The 26,011-nt window shown below is 39.7% G+C and overlaps 1 protein-coding gene across 1 annotated transcript in view; it reads right to left on the bottom strand.

The window, feature by feature from the left end:
• Window positions 1-722: 722 nt before the first annotated feature.
• The window catches only part of LOC123052093 (uncharacterized), a 34,212-nt gene continuing 8,923 nt past the window's right edge, over window positions 723-26,011 (bottom strand). Inside the window, exons 20-61 of the mRNA XM_044475179.1 lie at window positions 25,557-25,653; window positions 25,257-25,355; window positions 25,019-25,171; window positions 24,871-24,945; window positions 24,295-24,789; window positions 23,853-24,182; window positions 23,645-23,773; window positions 23,391-23,504; window positions 23,127-23,311; window positions 22,949-23,057; window positions 21,914-22,057; window positions 21,483-21,776; window positions 20,625-21,278; window positions 20,333-20,533; window positions 19,494-19,597; window positions 18,504-18,793; window positions 18,329-18,413; window positions 17,924-18,238; window positions 17,499-17,846; window positions 16,933-17,419; window positions 16,586-16,749; window positions 15,807-15,966; window positions 15,372-15,632; window positions 13,457-13,645; window positions 13,314-13,356; window positions 13,113-13,237; window positions 12,068-12,991; window positions 11,909-11,982; window positions 11,497-11,836; window positions 11,320-11,418; window positions 11,096-11,248; window positions 10,244-10,425; window positions 9,664-10,164; window positions 8,882-9,059; window positions 8,660-8,796; window positions 4,186-4,312; window positions 3,554-3,775; window positions 3,123-3,482; window positions 2,530-2,688; window positions 1,982-2,458; window positions 1,656-1,895; window positions 723-1,482 (exon numbers count right to left, since the gene is read on the bottom strand). Coding sequence (XP_044331114.1) covers window positions 1,147-1,482; window positions 1,656-1,895; window positions 1,982-2,458; window positions 2,530-2,688; window positions 3,123-3,482; window positions 3,554-3,775; window positions 4,186-4,312; window positions 8,660-8,796; window positions 8,882-9,059; window positions 9,664-10,164; window positions 10,244-10,425; window positions 11,096-11,248; window positions 11,320-11,418; window positions 11,497-11,836; window positions 11,909-11,982; window positions 12,068-12,991; window positions 13,113-13,237; window positions 13,314-13,356; window positions 13,457-13,645; window positions 15,372-15,632; window positions 15,807-15,966; window positions 16,586-16,749; window positions 16,933-17,419; window positions 17,499-17,846; window positions 17,924-18,238; window positions 18,329-18,413; window positions 18,504-18,793; window positions 19,494-19,597; window positions 20,333-20,533; window positions 20,625-21,278; window positions 21,483-21,776; window positions 21,914-22,057; window positions 22,949-23,057; window positions 23,127-23,311; window positions 23,391-23,504; window positions 23,645-23,773; window positions 23,853-24,182; window positions 24,295-24,789; window positions 24,871-24,945; window positions 25,019-25,171; window positions 25,257-25,355; window positions 25,557-25,653 — 10,159 coding nt within the window. The 3' untranslated portion in view covers window positions 723-1,146. The remainder of the gene's footprint in view (window positions 1,483-1,655; window positions 1,896-1,981; window positions 2,459-2,529; window positions 2,689-3,122; window positions 3,483-3,553; window positions 3,776-4,185; window positions 4,313-8,659; window positions 8,797-8,881; window positions 9,060-9,663; window positions 10,165-10,243; window positions 10,426-11,095; window positions 11,249-11,319; window positions 11,419-11,496; window positions 11,837-11,908; window positions 11,983-12,067; window positions 12,992-13,112; window positions 13,238-13,313; window positions 13,357-13,456; window positions 13,646-15,371; window positions 15,633-15,806; window positions 15,967-16,585; window positions 16,750-16,932; window positions 17,420-17,498; window positions 17,847-17,923; window positions 18,239-18,328; window positions 18,414-18,503; window positions 18,794-19,493; window positions 19,598-20,332; window positions 20,534-20,624; window positions 21,279-21,482; window positions 21,777-21,913; window positions 22,058-22,948; window positions 23,058-23,126; window positions 23,312-23,390; window positions 23,505-23,644; window positions 23,774-23,852; window positions 24,183-24,294; window positions 24,790-24,870; window positions 24,946-25,018; window positions 25,172-25,256; window positions 25,356-25,556; window positions 25,654-26,011) is intronic.

The raw sequence follows: 26,011 nt of genomic DNA, 5'->3' as shown, positions 1-26,011 counted from the left end.
GTTCTTCGTGTTCTTCGTAGAATTCTCTTCATTTCGTGAAAGATCGGCCTTAGAGTTTCCATCCTACATCAGAAAGCGAGGAGACGGCTACGCCTAAGCAGCTTGCTGAAACACAGCAAAACTGTTGCAACTTGGAGGTTGCTGCTAAGTATACTCTCTCTTTGCCTTTTACAGCTCCGCTGCCAAAGATCTAGAACGATGATGCAGAGGGCTGGCGCCAAGACGTCGCGGCGGTGGCTAAGAAGATGAGGACCACCCACTTTATAATGCGATGGTGAGGCCTTCGTCGGGGAGTCCTAATCCGCAACAATTCCTGGAGGAGGTAGAGGCGCCCAAGCCCGACAGTCCTGCAGAGTAGAGTTTGTATGTAAGATTATGATGTATTACTGTTTCGTAGTGCCCTTATTGGTTGTTTTTAAATTGACTTGGCATTGCTGTGTCGTTCGACGTCGTTATATCCGCTTGGAGAATGCCCTTGTTCGGCCAATCAATTCGCGTGCTGGATGGTCTTTAGGAACAAGATCCCCTTTGGAGCTCGGCATACTTGTCTATGCGTTTTTGCACTTACTTGGCTGCGTGATATGGGTTGGTCCTCTGCATTCGTTAAGACTTTGTGTCACGACTCGAGCGACAAAATGGGCCGTAAGCCTGTGACCTTCCGATTTGTGTTTGAACGGTGTTCAGTTGGCTAATTTTGACAGCATCAAGCAAAACTTCAAATCTTAGCAACAGCACCACAGCAGAAAGAGCACTATAACAACGCGTTACAAAATGTACACTTACAGCCATTCCCACCTACTAGTTTACACTATTGACAAGCATCAAGCAGAGATACAAATCCCAGCAACAGCCGAAAAACAAAGCCAGGCTAGCACATTATCTCTCCCCGCAAAAATGCCATGCTCAATAACATAATGCCGCCCAAAACTGTACAAAAATATTTCATATCAAAGACAAACTATCTTGCGCAAGATTGCTGAGTCTTCTCTTTTGCATAGCAAAGTTTCTCATTTCCCTATATCATACTCCCTCCGTCCCAAAATGTGAGATCATTTTTTACACTATCATAGTGTCGGGATGGAGGGAGTATTATACCGCTCCTGATGTCTCTGATGCATGGCATGTCTGCTTCGCCTCATAGGATCATTAATCTGATGCTCGCTGGAGATACGCCTCCAAGATCTTCTTAGGCTTCTGCTCAGACTGCTCTTTTGGAAGACGGAGTGCCATGAATTGCAGCGAACTGCTCTGAACTTGGTAAATGTAGCATCCCCATGGGTAAGCATCTGAGGAAGCCCATACTATCTGATCCTCAAACACTGCATCCTCCGCAAATCTCTCATTCACGCAAAAGGCGCAATCAAGAGGGGGCTCTTCGAAAGCAGAAACAGCCACACATCCCAGAGCCACGTATCCCTCAGGTGGCCTTGGTTGCCATAATGATACATGGCTCCTGTAATCCTCGGCGCAATTTCTCCAAACCTGCGTGCACGATAAAACAGAAACTGAAATCAGTTTTGCATAGCCAAAACATTATATACTACAGTGCAAACGCAAAGCTGACTAAAAGTATCAAGGAGACAGGTCTAGGGCATTTAATTGATGTCCTGTCAACCTTACAGAATGTAATAGAAAATGTTTCACTGAACACTTACCAGGTCATAGCCAAGAGGTAGCACAAAATTGTCATTAACATTCTTGTAGATAGCAGCAAAATGTGGTGGATGGATGCCAACATGAGCGACATCTCCAATTGAGACATACCTACAAATAAGCGGTACTATACTTTGAGCATCAGAGCAGAAAATAGGTATATTAGATGGATACAGTATAGTTTCATACCCACTAGGGCATAGGGGTCTCCAGATGCTAAAAATCCTTCCATCGTCTGCAACCTGGAATACAAACTCATGATTGTGGTTACCTTAGTACACCGGCTCCGAACTTCTTTTGATCTCTATGAAGAATTCAGCCAACTTACCTGCTTCCCAAGAAGTTTACACCGGCTCCGAACTTCTTGTTCACTACTCCACATTTTCTGGAAGTTAACTGTGTGGTTTATAAGTCGATGCTCAACATTACTGGACGCTCCTCTTGAGCTTAGCAAAGGCCTAGCAGGACTCTGAGATTCCCTTCTATCATCATCTGATGCAAAATATACAGGGCGCTGGCCAGAAGGAACCTTCAAGGGTACAACTTTCGTGCCTGTCTGGTGAGATCTCCACATTTTTCGTATTGAAGAACAAAGTAAAACAGCCTGAGCTTCCCGTTCTTCATCAACACTGCACTTTATAAGCCTTACAAAGTTCTCAGACCTCCTAAAATTCTTCAGATGTACGATTACATGTGAAGGCCTCTGATACCCAGCTTTTGCAAGTTCCAATGCAAGTACTTCTTCCCAAGGGACATCCCAAAGTATTTTGGAAGGTTTCCTGTCCATTTTATCTAGATCCAAGCACTAATAAAAGGACAAGTTTAGTCAAAATTTAGAGGAATGTACTAAGAGAATCAGATAAAAAGAAGCATTACCTGAAGGAGTATCACCCTCTTGTTGGTTACTAAAGCAATCCTCTGGTTTGGCACAATAAAATGATCTTCGTAGTAATCAGACCATGCATACTTAGAAGGTTCTCGAAATAAGTCTGTGCATGCAAAATATCTGCTAGCTTCTGCCAGGTAAAGGGCCATCTGAAGAATGGAGTAATAAAACATTAGCGTACAACATATTAATAGCATCGTCACAAAGCCATGCATGCTGGCTTGGTTAGGAACTTAATGTGAGTGCAAAAATCAAAGAAAGGGGGCCTTTTATCTCAGTGAAACCAGATCTATAATGATTGACACTGTTATATTAAATTCATGTCTTGTTTTTAATTGACACATACCACCAAACACAACTTTGACCATCCATTTTTAATATTATGAAAATACTTTATGGTTTGAGTTAACGTACTTTGATTGCTTGGATTAAAGGACATCACCTTTTTACTGGAGATAGTAGTATGTTATGACAAAATTGTAGTCCATTGATTATATTTCGCTCTTTACATAACTCAAGCTCTCTTCTATTAAAACAAATCACCAAAGTAAAAATGACGAACAAATATGAAAAAGCAATGCACCTGGCCAGAAGCTTCTAAACTGTCATACTCTCTTATCACACCATCTCGATGAATAGCACGAGGATCTCTAATCCGCTGAGGAACAAACTTGTTATTCAGAATATTCACACACTTTATAAAGCTGGCACTAATTCCATCAACTGTCAAGGAGAAAAAATCCAGGGCACCACTCAAAGGTTGAACAATGCATCCCACAAAGGCACGACCAAGACCATGTGCAATGCCAATAACACCATACTGCCTGGCACTCTCAACTGGCTTTCTTAAAACACCCGAAACCCCAAAAGCCAAACCCTGAGCAAATGCTTCAGTCCCTTGAACTAGTCCATCACCAACGCCAGTGATTCTCCTTGACCAACCCTGAATCATACTCAACTTGAAATGCCTGGTGGAGTTCATAAGCAAGAATATACTAAAACACGCAATTTTACCTGCTTTGATCTCAGTTGAAGAAATTGCCCATCGGTAGAGAGCTCCGCAAATCCTTTACTGAGTGATGACAAAGTTGATTTTGTCACTCCAAGAAAATCCACAGAAAATATAAGGTGCAGAGGATTGTGGATGAGGTCTCTTTTGATACGGTTAACGATAGCAGGGACAATTGCGCTCTTCCGCATAAACCGGCTTTTGTGCATTACCTTCCTAAGATGCACCTAAAGCAAACAACACAGTATAAAATTACTGTTAATAAGACCGAAATATATCTCACAGTTCATAATTCAGAAACAAAACATGCTCAACAGTTTCCAATAGTAATGTGCATAGAACTACTCCAGTAGTCTGATTAAGTTATGAATCAATTCAAGATAGAAATGATCGCTTATTGGTTTGAGCTCTTTTCCATGCACCTAGAGATTTATTAGTTAGGGAAGAGTTCGAATAAAATTAAAATAGTAGTACTGAAGTATGTCTAGCTTTCATCTGAACAGTAGTCACCCTGATGTGGACCACCGTACATATCAACTAAGTTAGGTGAGCATTGGACAAGAAACATGAACTTGAGTATATAAGTTAATTTTGATCTGGTCCCGACATGATTTGCCAATAAATAATGTTCAGCTACCTGAATCTTGAGTGCATTGCCCACAGCCGATAGGACAGGACTCCAAATACCAAGGACACCACGTGGCCTTTGAGTAGGTGCAGTTTCTAGAGATATTTTAAGCCTTATCTCTGAAATATCAACAAGCCTGAAATTATAAAATATTATGTCATACCCAGCTAACTTCTGTTCAAAAATGTTAGTAGCAAAAGTCAACGCTTTCATAAATTTAACACAAAAAATGAAACATGCTCAACTTAACCCGTGTAACTTATCTAAACACAAATTGTTATCATATATGTTTTGACTTTTGTGGTACTAGTGGAAACTTGAACGAACACACATAATACAGCAGTGTTTACTTAGCACAACAACAAAATTACCGAATTTCAGAACACTTTCTACTGAGAGAAACCAAAATAACAAGGCTAGAATAAAAACGAACAAGAGAAACGGAAATCAATAGGACAACAATACACTGTTAAGCCAAATGAGATGTGAAAGAATCCAACATGGTTACATGAAAATTCCTGCAAATCTTTGTAGGATGCGCAAAATACGTCATACTCCCTCTATCACAATATAAGACGTTTCTAGACCAAAAAACGTCTTATATTCTTTTTTTTGCCTATACAATGATATCCCATCAGAAATACATAAAATAAAATAGCTTAAATATAGGTCGCAACACATGGAATGTTTAATACCATGCATGGAGATTCCTACAAAAAAATCATATATGGAAGCTAAGCAACTTTTTTGCAGGACACTGGATTATTTGCTCATCTTAAATACCCCATATCATACATTTCCAAGTATCACATGACCAACAATATCTGAAAAGCGGATATAGTATATTAAGCTGAAAAAAGCTAATGTACAATCATTCTTTGAAATACCATCTAAATTGTGCTCTAGTACTTAAAAAAAGGGGCTGCATCTATCTGGATGGAAGTGCTAAAATATCACTTGTAGCGGATGCAATAGCAGTAGCAGGGTAATAATAGCACATTAGAACAAAGTGGGCTCTATAGCACTTGACAGGCCACCATATGAGTGATACTTTGATTGCTTCAGCAATGCCAAACATGTGATCTAATTTGAACCAGTTTAGCATACATGCATTATTTCTATTTTGCGAATTCAAATTAATTTGCCATCTAAAAAGTTGTTATAAATTTATTAGAAACTCAAAATGTATGCACATATTATGCTCATGATGTTTATTCTGCATTAGTTTGATACTAGAACATGATGATGTTCACATGGTTCTTTATCTTTGCTCTTGTACATATCTGGGTTGGTGGCGGGTTCACCCTCAGAGATTAACTCTTAGGGTTTGTTTGGATACCAGGACTGTAGGAAACTAGTTCTCGTTAACCTCGATTCTGGTGTAACAACCTAAAATCCTGTCTGAATTGTCTAGCCGCTTCATGGATATAGCAAACCAAGTTTTACAGAAGCCTAACAACCCAGCTTTTAAAAAGATGACTAATTGGCGTTTTTGCATAATCTGGTTTTCTACATACGGCTGCCACGAAGTCGTTGGAGAGAGACGTGTTGAGCCCGTCGCGCCGTGACATCCTCTCCATGCACAAGCTCGTTGCTGGTGCTCGGACATGACCGTCGCCGTATGGGATGGAGAGGTGGGAGTGACCACGGCAGGCAGGTTGCGCATGGCGACGATTACTACATGGTGAGCTCTGCCGGCAGCCACAAGAGCTCGACAAGGCCACCACGGGCACCTCTTGGTACAGATCTCTGCCGGCGGCAAAAACAAGACCACCATGGGCACCTCAGCTGGAGTGACATAGAGCTTGACGAAGATGTCGCGGCGGAGGAAGCGATGTGGCGGGCGGGAGGTGAGCCGTGCAATGCGGTCCACAAGCGTTGCGTCTGCGCTGAGAGCCGAACTGGGCCACCACCTTGTTGCAGTTGACTCCTTGTGCCACCGGGACCATGCAGATTACCTCCCACAGGGTCACCACCTGTACCTGCGGCTTATCATCATCTATATGTTCACTTTGACCTCTGGCTTCCAGGACCCCAATCATAACGCAGCATCATACTGGATTTTAGGGCTAGTCCCACGGCTGAGGATGATGAACAGAAGAAGGTTGATAGAATAGAATTCGAGCCATCAAATTAGTGTGTGTGTCCAGCAGAAGTTATAGACGGTGGCCCTCTTATTTTCACATCCAAACAATGAATAGTATAAACCTACCTTAACAGAAAAACTAACAAAAACTGGTTTTTCCCAAAAATCCTCCAAAAACTGGTTTGCCAAAATCTCACCTCTAATTCTTTATATCCAAACAACTACTCCCTCCGTCCGAAAAAACGTGTCCATTTGAAAGACAAGCCTGGGACAAGCTTTTCCGGACGGAGGGAGTACTTAAGTTGCCAAGCAACTAATTACCACAATTATCATACATTCTATGTAGTAGATAGATGTATCACGCCATTCTGATTAGTCAATTTGATTGACATATAATTTGAGATTTTTTTTATTTGCACAAAGTTAGGAACTATGATAACACAATAGTTTAAACAAATTATGCAATAAGAACAGTTCCTATAGCAATGCATGAGCATTTAACTTCCATGGTCACTATTTAACTAGTTATACTCAAAATAATAAAGTTTTAGAGTCCTAATAATGTAATATGTAATGTATTGCCTGCTATAACTACTGTTAGGAAGTATTAGTATAGGTCTAGGAGTCCTTATTAGTCTATGTTTAGTTTGCTTACACCTCAAGTCATGTGCAATATATATATGCCCCTTGGGCCTTCAATAGAGATAAGTTGCTTTCCTAACATGGTATTAGAGCTCGGTCAATGCCGTCATTCTGGAGTCTGGATCCCATCGCCCTGAAGATCGCCACCGCCCCGGTCAACGGCGCCCCCGTGCAGGTCTTCCGCGCCGCTCGTGCAGGTCTCCCACGCCCGCTGCGCTTCCCACTGGCTGCTCTCCAAGTCTGCCGCTGGGACGATCGGCCCTTCCGCGAAGACCGTCGCCACCGCGTGACGACCACCGTCCCGATTCATCAGCAGCTGCTTTCTGCACGCGTGTTCCCGTGTGCAGCCGCTTCTCACTCGCGTGCGTCCGCTCATGCAGCTGTGCAGGCGTGTTCCTCTCCTGCTTTTGCTTTCGTGTGCGTGGCTGCTGCTATCTCTTGCTACACTGGCTGCTGCATGCTTGCCTGCGTTGACGCTGCTCTCTCATTGCTGATGCTAGGTGCTACTGCTTGCTGTTACGCCCTGCGTGCAGCCTAGTTTTTGGTGTGTTTTGGTGATGCGTGCTACGTCATTGCAAGTTTGTTCCTTCTAAAAAGAAGTCCAATGTCTCTTACATCTTTGTCTCGTGTGTGCTTTCTCGTTTTCTATAATTTCCGCTGTGTCCACCAAATCCGTTGATATTTTGTGTTTCTCATGTCATGCGAGTCCACCAAACTTTTGTCCGTCAGCCTTTTTTCTGGTCATTGTCCTCTCTATAGGATTTATGTGGCCTCTCTTTGCATTGTTGATCTAAGCCTATCCTCTTGCCGCCGAGCTTCTTTCGCCGTCGGTTTTCATGGGCCATGATTCTTTAAGCAGTGTTTCATTCTTTTTCTGATGTGCCATCTCTTCCTATTCTCTTGTACTTCCTCCGTTCCTAAATATTTGTCTTTTTAGAGATTTCAACAAGTGACTACATACGGAGCAAAATGAGTGAATCTACACTCTAAAATATGTCTACATACATCTGTATGTGGTAATCCATTTGAAATCTCAAAAAGACAAATATTTAGGAACGGAGGGAGTATCTTCTATCGATGCGGTGTCTTCCTCTGATGTGCCATCTCTTCGTTATCCCCTTTGGCGACTCGACGGGTTTTGAAGACTCTTCATGCTACGATGACACTCTCAAGACGCGGAATTGGATTATCATTTTTTTTCTAGTATTACACTTCAAATGTAATGCTATTGCATACGCTTCGCATTTGAGCAGGGGTGTTAGGAGGTACTCCCTCCGTCCCAAAATTCTTGTCTTAGATTTATCTAGATACGGATGTATCTAATACTAAAACATGACTTCATACATCCGTATTTAGACAAATTTAAGACAAGAATTTTGGGACGGAGGGAGTATTAGTATAGGTCTAGGAGTCCTTATTAGTCTATGTTTAGTTTCCTTACACCTCAAGTCATGTGTAATATATATATATGCCCCTTGAGCCTTCAATAAAGATAAGTTGCTTTCCTAACAACTACATGATACGCGGAAACCAATCCCGCAATTAGAAATTGGGCAAGATAACAAATGTAGTGCTAGTCCACAACTTTGAAGTTTCAGCGATTATACTGGTGAACAACTCGGTACGTAAAACCGTAAAACATTAGTAACAGAAACAACTCAAATACAGATGTATCCATCTCAGAAATAAGTGAAATATTCTTGACAGCTACTGCCGTAATTATGTGGCAAATTGAGTTTCAACATAGGTGCTTACTCTATTCGTATCTCAGGATCCACTTCAGTGACAGTTGAGCTGCTGGAGGTGCCGGTAAAGCGAAGATTGTTGTAGAAATCAACCAGTGCCCAAACAATAGGTTCATGAATATTCAACCTCCATGTTTGGTCAGTTACCTAGAAGAGAGAAAATTGTCCACTTTTAGCATTGCTGGTACTTTATAGATTTGTTTGTCGAAAACTGCGCAGCAACAAATATTACCCGTATATAGACATGCGGGTAGACTTGAATACCATTCGAAGTTACATTGCTTACAGCAATGTTCGCTTTGAAAACAGGATGATTTGAATCAGGCATGCTCTCAGTTGCCAAAACAACAGGCATTATGGACAATGGCAATTGATTATCGAGTTGCAACTGGCCTATGATCAACTTAAATCTGAAAGAAATGTTATTCATCAGCAGAAAAAAACAGTGGCACAAGCAATGCTAGGATAAAAGAAGGCATATGTAGAGCTAGCTTCAAAGCAACATTATCTCTAACCACTCACCATTGCAAATGCTGAAAGGGGCTGTGATTTGCCTAAATCAAGCAGCTGGTCTAGTACAAATAAGAAATTGGCAACAAACCAAATAAACCTCCTAGATGCCCAACATTTCTAATTTTCTACTCCCTCCGTCCCAAAATAAGTGTCTCAATCTTAGTATAACTTTGTATTAGAGTTAGTACAAAATTAAGACACTTATTTTGGGACGGAGGGAGTATGAAGCAATATATGCACCTTTTTAACAAGATTTCAAACATGCTACTTCAGGCTCAACATAGTGTAACTGTGTTTGTCATTTCTTTTTGTCAAAAGACAAAAGAGCAGCTTCAACTAACAGACTTATATAACATACAAGACAAGGAAGAAAGAAATGTATCTCAGGATCCCCACAAAACGGAAATGGTTACTCTTGCTCAGAAAACAATGTAGATTTTCAGCAAAAATGTGTGTATGAACAAAAATTTGATCGAATAGTATATGCATGTGAAGGTATACCTGCTAGTGGTCCCAGAGTCATAACCAGTCATGTATGAGATGAAAACCTTCTGCAGATTTAGGTATAAAAGCTCTCTTGGCTTATGATCAATCAAAGAGACTCCAACAACTCCCAGTTCAATAATAAGCTCCAAGGGTCCAGCTCCTGTCTCTGTCTCATTTTGTGTCAACGTAGATGCAACCAGTTCAGATTCAGGTGATCCCTCCTGTCTTCTATGGTAATCGGTGAACTTCAATATTGTGACATCGGCAGTCTCAACTATATTGAACTTGACGCCGTGCTCCCCAAAACTGGTGGAACTTGCAACAGGGTTTTCAAGGTCAACATACTGGAAACTAGTAACATCTCCTTTCTGTATGCTAACATCAACGGCTTTCTGTCCATATGGATCATCCCAAGAATATTTTCTGGTCGAAAGTGGTTTCACTTGGATCCAAGTATCTTCACCTAAACCAGACTGGCGAGTACCAATAGTTGCATTGCTTGTCCTGTTCTCGATCCTGAAACCAGTCATATCATTGTCATAGTTAGAGAGATGGTGGTTTCATACCTGCAAACTACTGTAAAATCACTTCATACCTGATCGGCCCATCTGTGGGCTCCAAACGGAATACGACCAAGAATCTTGAACCCTCCTCATAACCACGTATCTCAGCTTTCACAAATTTCTGAGTACGGTCCTGCTTTCTCATTGCTATTACGATAGTATCTTCTTTTACTATATCCAGAGGCTGACACCAGTCAGTATCTTCCAATCGGACCTTCAGATAAGATAGCTCATGACTGTAAATACACCTTATAACAATTCTACCAGGAAATTATAAAATGAAAGGAAATTGTCATATCTGGAGGAAAGTAGAGCTAATGAGAACATCCAGAGCTTTTTACAGTTACTTTCTTTCTGAAGGTAATGCAGGTGTATATATAATACTATTTGCATTTTTAGTACAACTAATGTTTACACAAGTGAAGTAAGAAAGATCCATAAAATGGGATTCTAAGACTAAGGAGAATAGGATGCACAAGGCCAGCAGGTCCACTGTACTTTCCTTAGTCCCCTTAGATGAGCAACACCTTGAATAAGATATGCACAGTCTGTTGTGCTAGTTATTATTGTACGAGATGCTCTCCACCTTTCATAAAACTTTTAATGTAAATATTTTCTAGTTATTATTGTACGAGATACTCTCCACCTTTCATAATACTTTTAATGCAAGTATTTTCTTCATAACAATATAAACGACGCTGAGATGCAAATGAAAATGACCAATGGAAGTTGTAAGCATCTGTTAATTCAAATGTTGCGTGAACAGCCAGAGAGCATATAGAGAACTGCCACAAAAGATTTGTTTAGTTCTGAATAAAGCTTCGTGAGCAATTCATGTTAAAATTACTCTATCTAGAGCTAGCATTACGATCGATAAGTAGTACCTGCAGTTTGTCAGGTCCCACTTCAGAGTACAAAAAGGAGACTCTCCTGTCGTACGCATGTAGGACCTTCGGATCATCTCCAGCACTAAGTTTTATGAACATATCTTGGCCAACCCTGTTTGTAAAAGTTGTGTATGGTCGTACATAGATAACCTGTTGTACTATGACATGAGGTTAACTGATTAACAATTTTCATATGAAGTTAAAGGCTCACATTCAGTTACCTTTGTTGGAACAGCTTGGTACGAGCATAGCTTTGAGCAAAGAAATACATGTGTGCACTTTCCATCATTATCATGGGCAGAAACATCAACTGTACCATCCTAAAAAACAAACAGATCATCTTAGGAACCGAAGATGTAAAAAAGAATATATATGAATATGAATGCATCCAAGCTAACCATGTCAGCAAGAGGTGATAGTTCTTTGAGAGCTCCTAACTGTTGTCCATTTCTGGAGACACATGCTGAGAGACCTAAACCCTTAAAATTCAACCCAGATGCTATGGTGTATCCGTCGACCAATTCTTCATGTCCTATACCATAGAGCAGTTTATCACTTTTTTCTGCACGTGGGCGCGCAAGGTAGCGTCTCTTGTCTCTTCTTCCAGTGATATCAACGAATTGCAAGGTGAGTGGAGGCAATCTTGCAAATGATATCCAATACGGAACATATATTCTGATAACCCTTGCCATCAGATAGTCCTTATCACTGCTTTGTTCAAGCATAATCTGCACAACTCTACAAGAGAAAGAAAGATGTAAAGTGTTCTATGAAATTATCCACAAAATATTTCCATGTTTGAATCCTCACCTTCCTGACAAAGAACTTCTTAGATTAATGAATTTTGAAGGAACTTCGGTGGGATGTGATATTGGAACAGGCTCCTTGGGGTTGGAGAAAAAACATGTCAACACTACACTTATAAAAAGCTAAGATATCAGCTAGGAACAAAAACAAAATTATACATACATGTACTGATTCCCATCCCCCATGTGGAACAAGGGACAGGTACAAAGGATTTCTTGGATCAACATTTTGAACCTTCACAACCTCACCAGGGTTTAGCTCGCCCCGGGAGCAACTCGTCTCTTCCTCGTCAAGGTGGCTGGCACTAACAGTGTAATGTGCAGGAATGGGAAGATAATATGTCAACGATAATGGGGATTTGATAATTATACTCCAATCGTATATTGGGTCAGTTCGGACATCTTTGCCTATCTCCTTGGCTTCTATACTCAAGCAAAACCATAATCCTTGACAAGTACTAGAAGACCCATCTATCTGTGAGCAGAACAGTAAGTTTTCAGATTCATACAGATCTGATACACATATATCTAGGACCTGCTCATTCCGGAACTCAGTTTGACTGCGCCTCTCCTGGACATCACTCCAGGAATGCTGCACAAGTTCATGATGAATGGTCGGTCTTAGTTGCAATGTATAAAGCACACCAGGATGTGAGAGACCTGACAATGGAACTGGAATAGTGGAACCAGGCTCCAACACACCAACTTCTATTTGATCATCTTTATCAGAATTCTCTAACTGGCCGTCTGACCCCGCACTTTGAGAATCTCTTCCTTTTAGACGCAAATCAATAGCAAAATCCGTTGTATTGGTGATTGACACAAGGGAACGTATGCCAACGTATCTGTTTCCCTCCTTGACTGTTGCTTCACTAGCAATCACACAATCCCCAAACCTCCAACATGCTGCTGGCACAGCATAGTTCAACTTCATGTTTGTCCAAGGGCCATCTTTGGAAGGACTAATTTGTATATACCCACTCCTGCTTCTGTTAGGACTGGCTCTGCTTCCTTGTTTAGCAGTAGCCCTACCAGAAACAAGCACCGCAAATCTTATTTTTCCACTTGGTTTAAGAATTTCATGTTCCTGCATAATTATATTAACGCTAATCAACCTTATTTAAATACAAAAAGAAGCATATTATTTGTGCACTCTATTCCAAAAAAAAACAAATGACTAATCTACAGCCTTGAATATCAGTTCTCACCACTACCTTGGTTGTCATAAGATCTCCTAAAGTCAGTTCAAATTTTGCATAGTCAGAACTTGAGGCAGAAGGGAGTTTTTGCACTACTTGCTTCAGTGGAGCGGAGTAAATACCAACGGGTTGACCTGTCGGTAAGACATGATAAAATATAAACAAGTGCAGGCAACACGAAAAAAGATAGCAGTTAATAAAGCCACAAACCTCTACCAGCATCAAGGACAACAAGTTCCAGAACATAATTCTCCTGGTATGTAATCAACAGAAGATATGGATGTTAAAGCAATGACCACAGTAAGAGAATAAATGACATGGATACTCAAAGAAAGAGTGCCCAGTTCACATACCTCAGAATCGACTTTGAAGAAAAACATTTCATTCCAAGTCACTTTTCTTGTGATTTGCGAAGAACTTTCTCCAGCAGCAGCACAAGTACGGGCACTCTGTTGCTGAACACCAGATATAGAACTACCTTCTGAATAGAGCCGCACTGCTGTCATATACTCACCAGTTGCTAACCCTTTACCAGCATTGATCTGTGAAGGAAAAACATGTCTAGAATGAGTAGAAATTTGCCTGTTTGCTAAATTTTATTTAGCAGATAGTTAATTCAAATTTCATCATTTGACAGAAGAAATAAATGATTCCATTAAGAAAGTTTAGACACTTTTAAGCATAAAATAAGTATATACTGAAAGAAGAGAAGCATAAGAGGTATTCAATATAGGAAGAGAAATCTTATGCGATGCTCCACAAACATGGTACTCATTCAGATGAGTTTCACCAACAGAACAATAAGTGAACACATTAGCCAAGCTAAATTTCAACCAAATCCTGGCATTTCAGATGAGCCCTGAAATGCTAACGTACTGAAATTAAGCCTATATAATGTTTGTTGGCTGCATCTCCTCATCTAATGTGATGCTGGGCAATTTCCAATCAATCTTCATATGGTAATATAAGACGCTACGATCTAATGTGATGCTGGGAATTTTCCGTTCAATCTTCATATGGTAATATAAGATGCTACGGAACCATCATCAGCATATCTAAACCTGCAATCACTGGCTGATAAACGCATGCAACTCCGTAGCTGGCTGGTCTTCTGAAAGTCTGGACACTGAATGCAATCCAAATCTCTACATAGTGTCTCCAGGTTGTGAGTGCTTCTAGCTGACTTTTCAGGTTTCCCCAAGTTGGCTATCAGCACCTGGAGACTCGACTTCACTTTTTTGCCAGACAATGTGGGCTAGAACATGTATGAAATGGTACAGCTTCCGACATTTTTTCCTGCAAACTGGTCATCGCCAGTCACATTGCTAAGTACAACCGATATCAGTTTCAAGTTATGCCCACTTAGTTTACGGTCAGTAACCAGTCGGGACTGGTGGAACCACTTAGCGTAACTGGGTTGGCACTAACATTGCACCACATGAGCATATGTTAGAGCTGTTCAAGGAACCCTGCCTGGCCAAATTTTCAACTCAGGCTAGATGTTCACCCATGAACCCAAATAAAACAACGATTTCATATACAGAAAAAATTACAACTGATATTCAATTCAGGAAATGGTAATACAATGCTATCCATTCAAAGAATAATAACTTTTCAGCATTTAAGATTGACCTTTTTCAGGGAGGGCAGACTTGATTCTTGCCATACAAGACCGAGTTTTTCTGGCACAGCCCGGTGTTTGGACAGGTCTAGCATATGAATTGAGCATGACATGTGCATAGGATGAATTGACCAATGTGGCCCATCTGGCCAAGTGTTGGCCCATGAGGGTCATAAGTCATAACTCTTGTGTAACAGTAACACTATATTGCTAATGGGAGGAGGTGTTGTTAATAGATATTCTCCCTCCGTACCTAATATACCAAATTCTCATTTTGCTTGCAGCTTTAGTTGCACGTTACTTACACACTTTGATTGTATTTCCTTCATCTTTCAATTTACTTGTGATGTTTAGGATTTTCGGATGTGCTTTGGTTCCTGCAGAACCTTGTAAAGTTTACACAACATTTTGTTAGCAAGTATGTCCTGCCATACTGTTCTCTAAGTGTGAGATACTAGCATAATATATTCAGGTGCTAACGGCCAAATGTAATGAGAAAAAAATTTAAGTAGATGAAGAGTTTACATCTAAAGTACCATTTTGCCAACAGACAGGCATCACACAAACATGCAAATGTAACAGGAATGCTTGAATGTTCAGCTACAACATCAAATAGTACATAATGGGATGCAAAAGAAAAGACTTGCCTCAGCATCTGCGATAATAGCAGTTATCATCAGACGATATAACCTAGCAGATTTCCCTTTCAAATGAGAATCCAGTAGATCCCTTGATGCTGGAACTTTTATAGATCTATCATCCCCAGATGGCAACAGAGTAATATCTGAGCTCCTATATTCAGTTGTTCTTACGTATATGTCTTGACCAAGCTTGTTTTGTGGAATAACATAATAGTTCCTTCGCTGATGCACATCAAGAATTGATCCCTGGGTAGGGGAAGATGTTTCCTGGTCATGGAATTAAACAACACTTAATGAGTGGACAGATGGACAGATAAGAGAAGTGAGAAAAGTTCTTATAACATAACAGATGGCAAAATAGCAGAATATTATAGCCTTAGCCTAAGATAGCACAAAAAAGAGAAACGGCTACATAATCAGAAGAAAACAGAAACGATTTACCTTCCTGTATAATTCATCACCAAGGGTAATATTGCTCCAGCTAAGATAAGCTTGTGATAACATGTTTGTATTTGAAGCTGACACATTCAAATTCAGATCCCGTGTCGAGGTAATACGGAGTTGCGCAGGAGAACCTGGTGTATTCACATCATACTGGTACCTAAAAACGCGAGAAAAATGAATACCAATTACAAAATCAAAAACACCATAACGGAAGCAATCCGCTCTTGTTATAAGGTAGGGCAAGGCAGCTAGAACAATCTAGTCTAATGTTTGGCCTCCCCTTCTATAGGCGACAGAGACCGTAACAACTTGAACTGAAGATATAACGCAATCAGTATAATCTTATCAAATTTGACTCATGGAACCAAAAAGAAACAAATACCATTTATCCTTTCCATGCACCGATCCTACTGTGCATCTTACCTGCTGTTGGCGTGGGCCAGCTAGCAGCATAACAGTTCTGCATTTAGTCTGTGATTTCTGTGTCTACTTTCTAATACGGTACATGTGCTATGGCCTGATGGAAGGTAAACCAGACCAAACCTGTTCTTGCCCAGGCTCAAACAGTTACCTAATACTACCTCTGTACACTAATATAAGACGTTTTTGCAGTTTACAGAGGGAGTAATAAAACTTCACAACAAAGAAAAGGTCTACAGTTTGCCTTGAGCTTGAAACGCTGAGAATATACTACAGAAAACAAGTATGTTGCAAAGAAGAAAGATACCGACAAGGATTATGTGTATCTTGCAAGATTTAATTCCTGGAGGAGTTACCTAAGAAATCCATCTGTTGGTTCAATGAAGGGCTCCCACGAATTACACTTGTCATTATAAGATCTGGCCACAAACGACAAACTCACAGTTGCATTTAGATGGTGAGGACCCCCATGATAACTAAATCCAACACCATCAAAAGATATGCCAAATAATGGCACCATCTGAAAAGAAAAGGTTAATTGATATGAGAACAAAGAGTAACCAACAACTGGTGTGAAATCAGCGCCAGACAAACAGCTAGCTAAAACTTTAGACAAAGGAACAAGCCACTGATCGTTGCATACAGTTAAACATCTCAAAATTTGATACCAGTTGTTGCTGAAGTGAACTTGGACAAGACTCACCATTCCTCCATAATCATCAAAGGAAACAGCAGAGAACGTTTTTATTACAGCATCAATAATGATGTTATCTGAACTGCTAGATATAGGGGGGCCAGCAAGCTTCACAGCGAGTCTTCTTGGAGGTTTACGAAATTCACTTCTAACAAGAAATGTACCAGAATCCTCATCCACAGTCCATAAACTAAAATTTTCAGATGTTTTAGAGCCACGTGAGTCCCATACACTTTCCTCAGAAAATTGACCTCCCGTCACCATATCACTTCTAATACATCTTAGCATACTGAAATCCTCTTTTGTTGGTGGACCTTTAGATGCAACACATCCTAAAGCAACAAAACCAGGTGGAGCTTGAGGATAATAAAATGATATACCATCTCTACCCCTGTGCTTCTTAATTTGACCAACAATCTTATAACTTTCTGGGGCTCTTAGGAAGGTATCTTCACCAGTATCACGAAGGACAACAGCTGAATTCGGAGGTTCATACCTAAATTAAGAGTTATGTTTAAATTGCATATCACAAAAAAGAACATTGGAAGATGAAAAGTGTATCATATCAATTATACCCGTTAAGAGCGATGTCCCCAAAGTAAAACATTCCTTCCGACATCATTGGACGCCATACTGAGAGCCTTTTTGGCGCAGACATTCCATCGTTTGACCAAACAAGTTTGAAGCTTGCTACTGCTTCAAACAGCCGACCTGAAGTCAACGCTGATCTCTCTATCTGAGAGGCATCGTCATTCCGACTATCTTTCCCTTTAGAGCTATTCTTCGAAGATGAATCCGCACTATTGAATAGCATGTGGCGAAGATCGTAAGCATTTGGATGCACACTGACATTAGCAGGATCCCCCGGTAAAAAGGTACCAAAAGCATTATCAACGCGCCAAAATGACGTATTAGTATTACCCCTACAAAAATATAATTTGTGATTAGCATCTTCTATAGACGCACAACAAATATAAAAATAAGGTATTGTTCATCTTACCTCAGTGCAATACAATCCCTTAGACCACATGAAGAAATCAAGGAAGCAGTTAAACAAAAAACTGCAGACAAAGGTGGTTCAGCAGTTCCAGCTGAAACTACACAACCCAAGGCAACATAGGCAGCAGGCGCTACAGGTAACCAAACAGAGCATAGCTGGTCAATCATAGAGAGACTATTTTTTGTATCTTTATTGTCATGATGAAGTTCATTTGTTGCAGAACCAGATTGCCAGATTAGCTTATATGATAAAGGCCTTTTCACTCTTGCAACGTTTGTGTTCAAAGCAAGGACTCCTTTAGTTGGGGGGTCATTCCTAAGATGAAACAAATGATCAATTTCAATAAAGTCGTCCCATCAAATGAGAAATATAAGAGAAACAGAAGTACTAAACGTAATCACAGACATTGGGGTGAGGAAATCGCCAAAAATGGCATATCCAGATGGAGCACGTGGTCGCCAAAAAGAGTAAACTTCATCCTTCACATTGCCTAAAAACGAAGTCAAATTCCATAAGACTTGATGCCTGTGGACTAAACACTAGGAGTATCCAATAACAAGACTATCAGCTCCTGTCTTACCCTGCATAGTTGTAACTTTATCGAACTGAGAACACATCATTGACATTTTCTTTGATGACATCCTGAGAAATGCTGAAATTTCTTCCTGAACAGCTAAAAATAGTCTCAGAATACTGAAGGAAAAATTCATATATATTTCAGAAACCAGCAGATGCAAATTTGTTTTTCCAGATGCATTTGAGTATTTCATGGACATGTCAAAGGGTTCTATAACTCTGATGCCATTACTCTCCATCTTTAAACCAAGTATGTGTCCACTCATATCCATACTGTCGCCCTTCATTACAAGCCTGCAGCATAACAAATAGTTAGAATAAATATGTGTTGCAGTTCAAATTGCGCCATTAAGATGCTGAGGAGTTAGGTAACAATCCTTGGCATATGCCGGATTGCGGGGGGAAATCTCCATAAAAAGGTGTGATATAGTAATTTTCTGGAAATTGACTATCAATTTATTTTCTGCTAGGATGAAAATATGATATCTATATAAAGTGCACAATCTGGCTATGAGCAACAGCATAATCCATTCCATCCAATTTGCAGTTGTATATTCAAATTTCTCATTTATAAAAGAAAGGAGGCAATGTGCAGCTGTTGAGAACGGACATCCATTGCTAATTTGTGACAACTGTTATTTTATTGACAAGATTTCAGTATAAAAGAAGTCCATATTGTGCAGTGCCCAAAAAAGAACAGTGCATCTACATTAAAACCATGTATTAATTTCATCGGTCCTCGACATCATGGAAAATTTTGATATTGAAATTTTGCAGCTGTGCATAGTATTGTATGCAGTGTTCATGGCTATTTCTTTCATGCATTTGGAAATGCATTATGCACTCTCTGGAAGCAAAGACATGCATTCCCAATGGCCACTAAAATGACATAACATGGTCTTAATCTCAGTCTATTTTTACTGAGTGGTTTAGGTCAGTTCTAAGATTAAAAAAAAAAGATCTACATTTATCCTAGGGGCATTAAAAACTTAACCTGCAAAATGCATCTGTACGGGCATGAATAACCTTTGTCGATAGCGCCACATTTTCACCAGCATTCCTTGATGTGCTGTAGAATGTAAGCTCTGGTCCAATAGCCTGAGAAGATGGAGCTCAAGTGAGCTTACAATCAATAAACGGAATCATGTATGAATGCTTCAAAATTCACACCCAATTATAACCAACTGAGTACCACTCGACACCAGTTACTGGCCTAGCCACACAAGGTTAAAAGATTGCAGATTCAGCAATGGCTATATTTGTTTAAAATTAGGTATTTGAGCTATCCAGTTACATTAACATGTTGACGGACTAGGATTAATAGCTTAGAGAAATTTCCATGCAAAGAATGTGGAACTGCCACAATAAGGCACAAACGGCTTTGGTAGGCCTCATTAAACACCTGGCAGTCCATTGCAAAACAAGTGGAAAAATATGTGCCTAGTGGGGCATAGAAGTTCGACCTTAAACAAAAATGAAGCAAGATACCAATTCAAAACTCCAAATATCCTGTTTGGACAACATTTTTTTTTATTATCACCAGTAACCACCTGGAACCGCTACTGAACTACCAGAAGGAAGCACTGTTGTAACAAGATCCAGGATCTTGATGATGATATGTACTCCCTCTGTAAACTAATATAAGAGCATTTAGATCACTAATATAGTAATCTAAACACTCTTATATTAGTTTACAGAGGGAGTATAAAATAGCAAAACCATTCACAAACGATTTTGAAGAATCAAAGCATCTGATTCGAGGAATCCCTGATTCAAGCCTACAACATAAAATCCAAGCTTATCTCAGCCATGGCTAGATATGAAAAACAATACCTGTAGTTCAATTATGAATTCTGTTGATCTGTCAGAACTTTCATTTTCAGCAATGCCTTCCGGAATTTCCTCATTAAGAATTGACTGGAGGCCCTCCTTTTCGGGCGCATTTTCTCTTACTAGGTAGACATGGTCATCTTCTGATGCTGAGTACCAGCAATCACTGCCAAGAGATACACAGGAGTCCAGATACTCACCATTCTGCAGCAACATATTGCATTTTAAAATGAGACAAAAAGTATATTGCAAAGAAGAAAGTAGAAACAAAAAAGATTGAAGCATAGAACGTTACCACTATCTTGACATTTCGAAATTGCAATGTCTTACCACCGAGCACATGGATGAAACTTTCAGCACTAGGGCTTGAAAGAATCTCCCCCTCTCTATCCCGCAAATATAATTTACCACCATTTCCGTCATAGATAAAGTGCTCAAACTTTTCATTATCAACAATCAGAGGTTTCTGAGGTGAAAGACTAAAAGTTGAATCCTCCTGGTAATAAACTTTATCAGTGAACACCACTGGAGATATCATGTGTAGAAGGTCCTTGTCTTCGTCATTGGATAACAGGCTGCGAGCAGATGGCACAAAGAACTCGACTATTGCTAGTAAGAAGTCAAGAGCCACAAGAAACTTGGGTCGCTGAACGCATACGGAGACAGAAGACGAGGATTTTCGCAAGATAGCATCAAAAATGAGCATTGAGGGGATTGGCTCGAGGCCTAGATCCTTTTGTATCCTTCGTTCACCTGAATCAAGTTCATTAGGGTTATCATACCCATCAGCAGATGATGTGTCTCTGACTGTTGCTGATTTCCCAATGGCAAGCCTTAACTCATCTTTTGTTCCTTCACGGTCATCAAAAACAGAAAAGCCTTTGAGTGTCGCGAAAAGGAAAGTCTCCTCCCGTGTATTTGATTTATAGAGAAGCCAAGCACCACTTGCCTGAGAACAGAATATTATATTATCATGTATACTAGTTCAATTAAGTAAAAAATGCAAGAATGGGCACTGCAGTTTCAGTGATAATATTACAGGTGGTACTATATTATACAAGTTTGTTCAAACCAGGACTCAATATGGTTATGACTTATGAGACAATTTAAAGTGAGGGACTGCACATGGAAATGAAGTGCTAAATATGTGTACCTGAACGCTAGCCAGAGGGGAATCCCTTGTTGATCCTGAATGCAGAGAAAGCTCGACCAGATTTATTGAAACAGAAAATTTATTTGCTATCCATGTTTCTGTATCTTGGGACAGGTCCTGAATACTTTCAGAAGAAACAGAAGATGCAGAAACATGAGATTCCGATGTGGAAGTTCCATCTCGAGGGCCATCCAGAGCAGGCACAATATGTGGTGCCTCAGCAAAGTTTGACGCCGCACATTCAGATATAACTTCATATTCCCGATTGGATAATGCTGCTTTCAGGACATCCACCTGACACATCATGGATGAAAAATGACTATCACAATGGCATTCCAATTAAAAGAAGAAGCAAATAGTAACTTTTCTTATGATCAAGGAATCTAACCATGGAATTTTAAGTAAAGATTCATTCTGAGAAAGTATGCTACCTTAATTGCTGCCTCCACCACTGGCAACTGGTGCATCAGATCACGCAATGATCGATGAATCTCAACGGAGAGACCTTTCACATCCTGTATTATAGTTTCACCCCGCACCATATCCATACCAATGGTTAAATTTATGTCTTTTACCTACAAAGTGTGCAACGACAGCTATAAGAATAATTATAAAATCAACAGTAACAAGAACAGTAATCAGACTTGCAATAGCAGTGTTCAACTGTCTAACTGACACTGCTGAATGAGAAGTGCAACATGAAAGATATTATACATATAATTCATCAATACATCAAAACAGAAGAATATAGTATAGAATCAGTGAAGGTTACTACAAGGTATAGGCGCAGGGTATCATCATGCCTACGAGATAAATCATAATAGGCACGATCAATTGTGGTTTAATGGCAATCGTCAAAAGGTTGTCGAATTTTGGTAGTGAAGAAGACAGCTTCAATGAGATTTACAGGATTGTCCTCAACTTATACAAATCTTATTTTTATAAGATGATCACCCAAACACAATATATACCACAACATAGCTTCCTCCACTTTAATCTAGACCTCAGAAATATAAACAAATAGTCTGATGGAAATCGTACTCTATTCCCTAAAGTATTCCTTCCATTCCACATTTACTTTATTGTAAACACCTTCCAAATTGTGAGCGGAAACTCCCAAAACAGGGGTTTTGCTTGAAAACAATTTGTTCTCATCAGATCTAAAGAGAAGACAGCATAACCTTTAACGTGTGGTCTCATTTTCACCCTTCCATTTTATTCTTTGTCCGTTACTTTAAACTTGAAGGAACAAGTATGAATGATGAAACATTGCTGAACAGTTGTATTTGATGGAGCAACCCCAAATTAGCATACATGTAAAAGTTTCTGATCCAAGATTCTCGATGGGCAATGGCTAGGCTAATCCCTGTTTGTATATGCTTTTTTCTGATATTATAAAATGTTTTAGTAGGTTGGTCCCCTATGGCGGCCGTCCAAATAAAAACATGTAGGTGCAGTGGACTTACTGTAACTGTTAAAATTTCCAAGTGGACAGCACCCATCTCATTCTTGTCACCACCTATCCATTGGAACTCATTTTGGATTGTTATGTACAGGACATCAAGCTCCAAGAAGCTGCAACCATAAATGACCATTTATTAAATGCAACAAAGATAGGTGAATATAAAACATTCATATACTTACTCATTACTATTAGTATCATGAGGCATAACAATTATAGGTCTACTGAAAGAAACATCCAGCTTGAGGGCAGGCGATCCTTCCATATCAGTTTTGCTAACCCACTTCTCTGAGTTAGTTACATTGTCTTTTAGCTTTACGACACCATCAGAACTTTTAGGGACAAGACCCATGAAATAACCAGTAAGCTGCACACATAAGAAAAGAAGAGAGAACCCTTAGGTCATTGACAAAAAGGAGAACATAGATGAGCTTTAAATAGCATACCTCTTGAACAAAACGGTTAAGATAAACAATTCTAACTTCGGAGAGCTTCCCTACAAGACTGTAGTCATACCCACAGTAGTCTTCATCACCAACACTGTATGAACAGAAGTCGATCTGCACAAAGTTTTAAAGAATTACCTTACTTTCTCAAGTCAGAAAAAATGCTTATTCAAGAATAGGAAGACTTATAGAAGTTAAGAGCTACATCTAGTCAAGTAGTGACTCAAATAATACAACAAGTAACATGGTAGTACCTCCACAAAAGATCCTCCTGGATTTCGCATATCACAGACCCAAAAGTAAGGATGGTTGCTACGAAGACTATCATCACTTATTTTGAGGTTTCCAAGTGCAGCCTTTATACTGAATGAGGATGTGAACACCTTAAATAACACCAAAGATAGTCAGTTATGCAAGGTCAACTAAACCAAAATCAATCATATAAGCTAGACATGCTCATACCTTGATATCAGTTGAGAGGTTATTTTGTGACAAAGTAGCAAGTAGATCACCATTTTCATTCATCAGTAATACTTGTGCCTCTGCCATGCTTGATGTAAGATGAAAAACTACTCTGCTTTTACCTTTAGACAGCAACCTTTTTATGACAGGTTCTGACTCCAGATCAGATTTAGGCTCCTCAACCACATTATCAGACTTAATATCATCTGTGTTTCTATCTTTATCGCTATCAGGGTCGTTTGCAAGATTGATAGCATTCATAAATTCCATGATTGCAAGGACAGTTGGCCGATGACAAAAGAAGGTTAGAGTAGCAACACTTACAACCACCTGGTAACAAAAGGAAAAGTCAGATATCACAACTGCCATTGGGAACCCGCAAGTTTATATACACACTTGAAGCCTTAAGTACTGAATAATTTTTAGATATTGAGATAATTACCCTGGTGTCCAAGTTGTTGTACTGGAGAGACTGCTGATCATATATAACAATCTGAGCTTTCACAAAACTATCGGAAGTACCACTTCCTGCGGAAGTGAATCCAACCATTTTAATTTCACTGTCTGGTAACAAACCAGGAATTCGACTAAATGCAGGTGGTTGCAAGGAAGGGAGGCCAGTAGGTAAAACATCTTGGGAACTAAAATAATCTGATATACTCCTCTCTTTTAGCATAGGTGTTCCAAATTCGTCAAAATCATCTGATGCTTCAAAAAACCTTTCCTCACTGTCACTTTTCTTTAGCGGGGCGCCTTTAGTTTCTGAACTACTCTTTCGAGCAGGAGTGGGGATTTCTTTGGTTTGCATACTGTTGATGAAGGACCTTGCCAAGTACCTTGGTACAGGACTCCCTGGGTAAAAATACTGATCTTCAATTTCCAGTGACCGCAAAATAGTTTCAATCAGTAGGTTGCCACCTTTCATTGAGAGTTCAACCTATTTGTTTGCACACAAAAAATTGGGTAAGTAAAATGAACCACGTATCAAGGACTGTATGTACATAAGAGACAGGTATACCTGACCACCAACTGCTCGAAATTCAAACAAGCTGCTCTCCTTAGCCAGTAGTACTTTTTTTAGCCTGTGGTTACTCTACAAACAGTAAAAGTTACATCATTAACAATAGATTCAAGATTACAAAGAACATTGGGCAAGAAAGAAATACCTCATAGCCACACGAAAAACAGATCTTTAGTTCATCAAGAATACCAGCAAGAAACAATTTTTCTATGTTGACAACATCAGGAAGACTGCCTTTGAAAGAGCGAGCTTCTGATGTGAAAGCAGCTTCAGGAAAATTGGAAACTGTGGCAGAGCCCTGCAAGTATGCTAGTTATTATCTGGATAACAATAGAAGACAAAATGGAAACCTACGCAAAAAAAGGTAAAGGGAATGGGAGTACCGATGCACGATATATAGCACCCTGCAAGCGGTTCTGCCATATTTTTCTTGTTTCCTCGCTGTCAAACAACAGTATCAAAGCACCAGTATCTTCCAGAATCTGTACAAGAAAATCAATTGAAATCATCAATTATGTCAAAGGGATTGCAAGGAGAGCCTACGACTCTTCATTGCTATAGTTGTTCGTTGTATTAATTCTGACATGCCATTGCTAATGCAGAAAACCATTCGTAACATGCCCGATTACAATCTTTTAGAAGCTAATGAACTGAATATAATAAGCTCAGCTACTACACCGTTCCTTGGGATTGACTTGACCAGAGTCGTGCAGTGCCACAATATTCTGCACACCATTTGTAAGCTCAGTAGGAACCTGATGAACTTGCTTCCCACTTAAACTGCACCGCAACACAAATAGATGAAAAGTTAAACTCGAGACAAATATCCAGGCACATAACACAAATAAAAAATATCGCAAGTCAATTACATGATTACATCACTATCACTATCATAGGCATAGACAAAAATGGATTGAGCTCCTTCATGGAAACATTGAAGAAACTAAGCCATGTGATATCACAAGGCTGAATCACCACGAAGTCTTGAAGCAACCAACATTGAAATAAAAATATCTAAGAATCAAGGCACCTATTACTGACATAAAAATCTCAACAAAAACAAAAATCACTTACGAGCTAGAAAACTCAACTTTAACAGTAGCTCTAAATCACAATTTGCATAAAAAGTAAGTGTGGG

Source organism: Triticum aestivum, chromosome 1A, assembly GCF_018294505.1.
Source record: "Triticum aestivum cultivar Chinese Spring chromosome 1A, IWGSC CS RefSeq v2.1, whole genome shotgun sequence".
NCBI classification, from domain to species: domain Eukaryota; kingdom Viridiplantae; phylum Streptophyta; class Magnoliopsida; order Poales; family Poaceae; genus Triticum; species Triticum aestivum.
The sequence above is the reverse complement of the archived record's forward strand: the minus strand, read 5'-3'. Positions and strand labels throughout refer to the sequence as shown.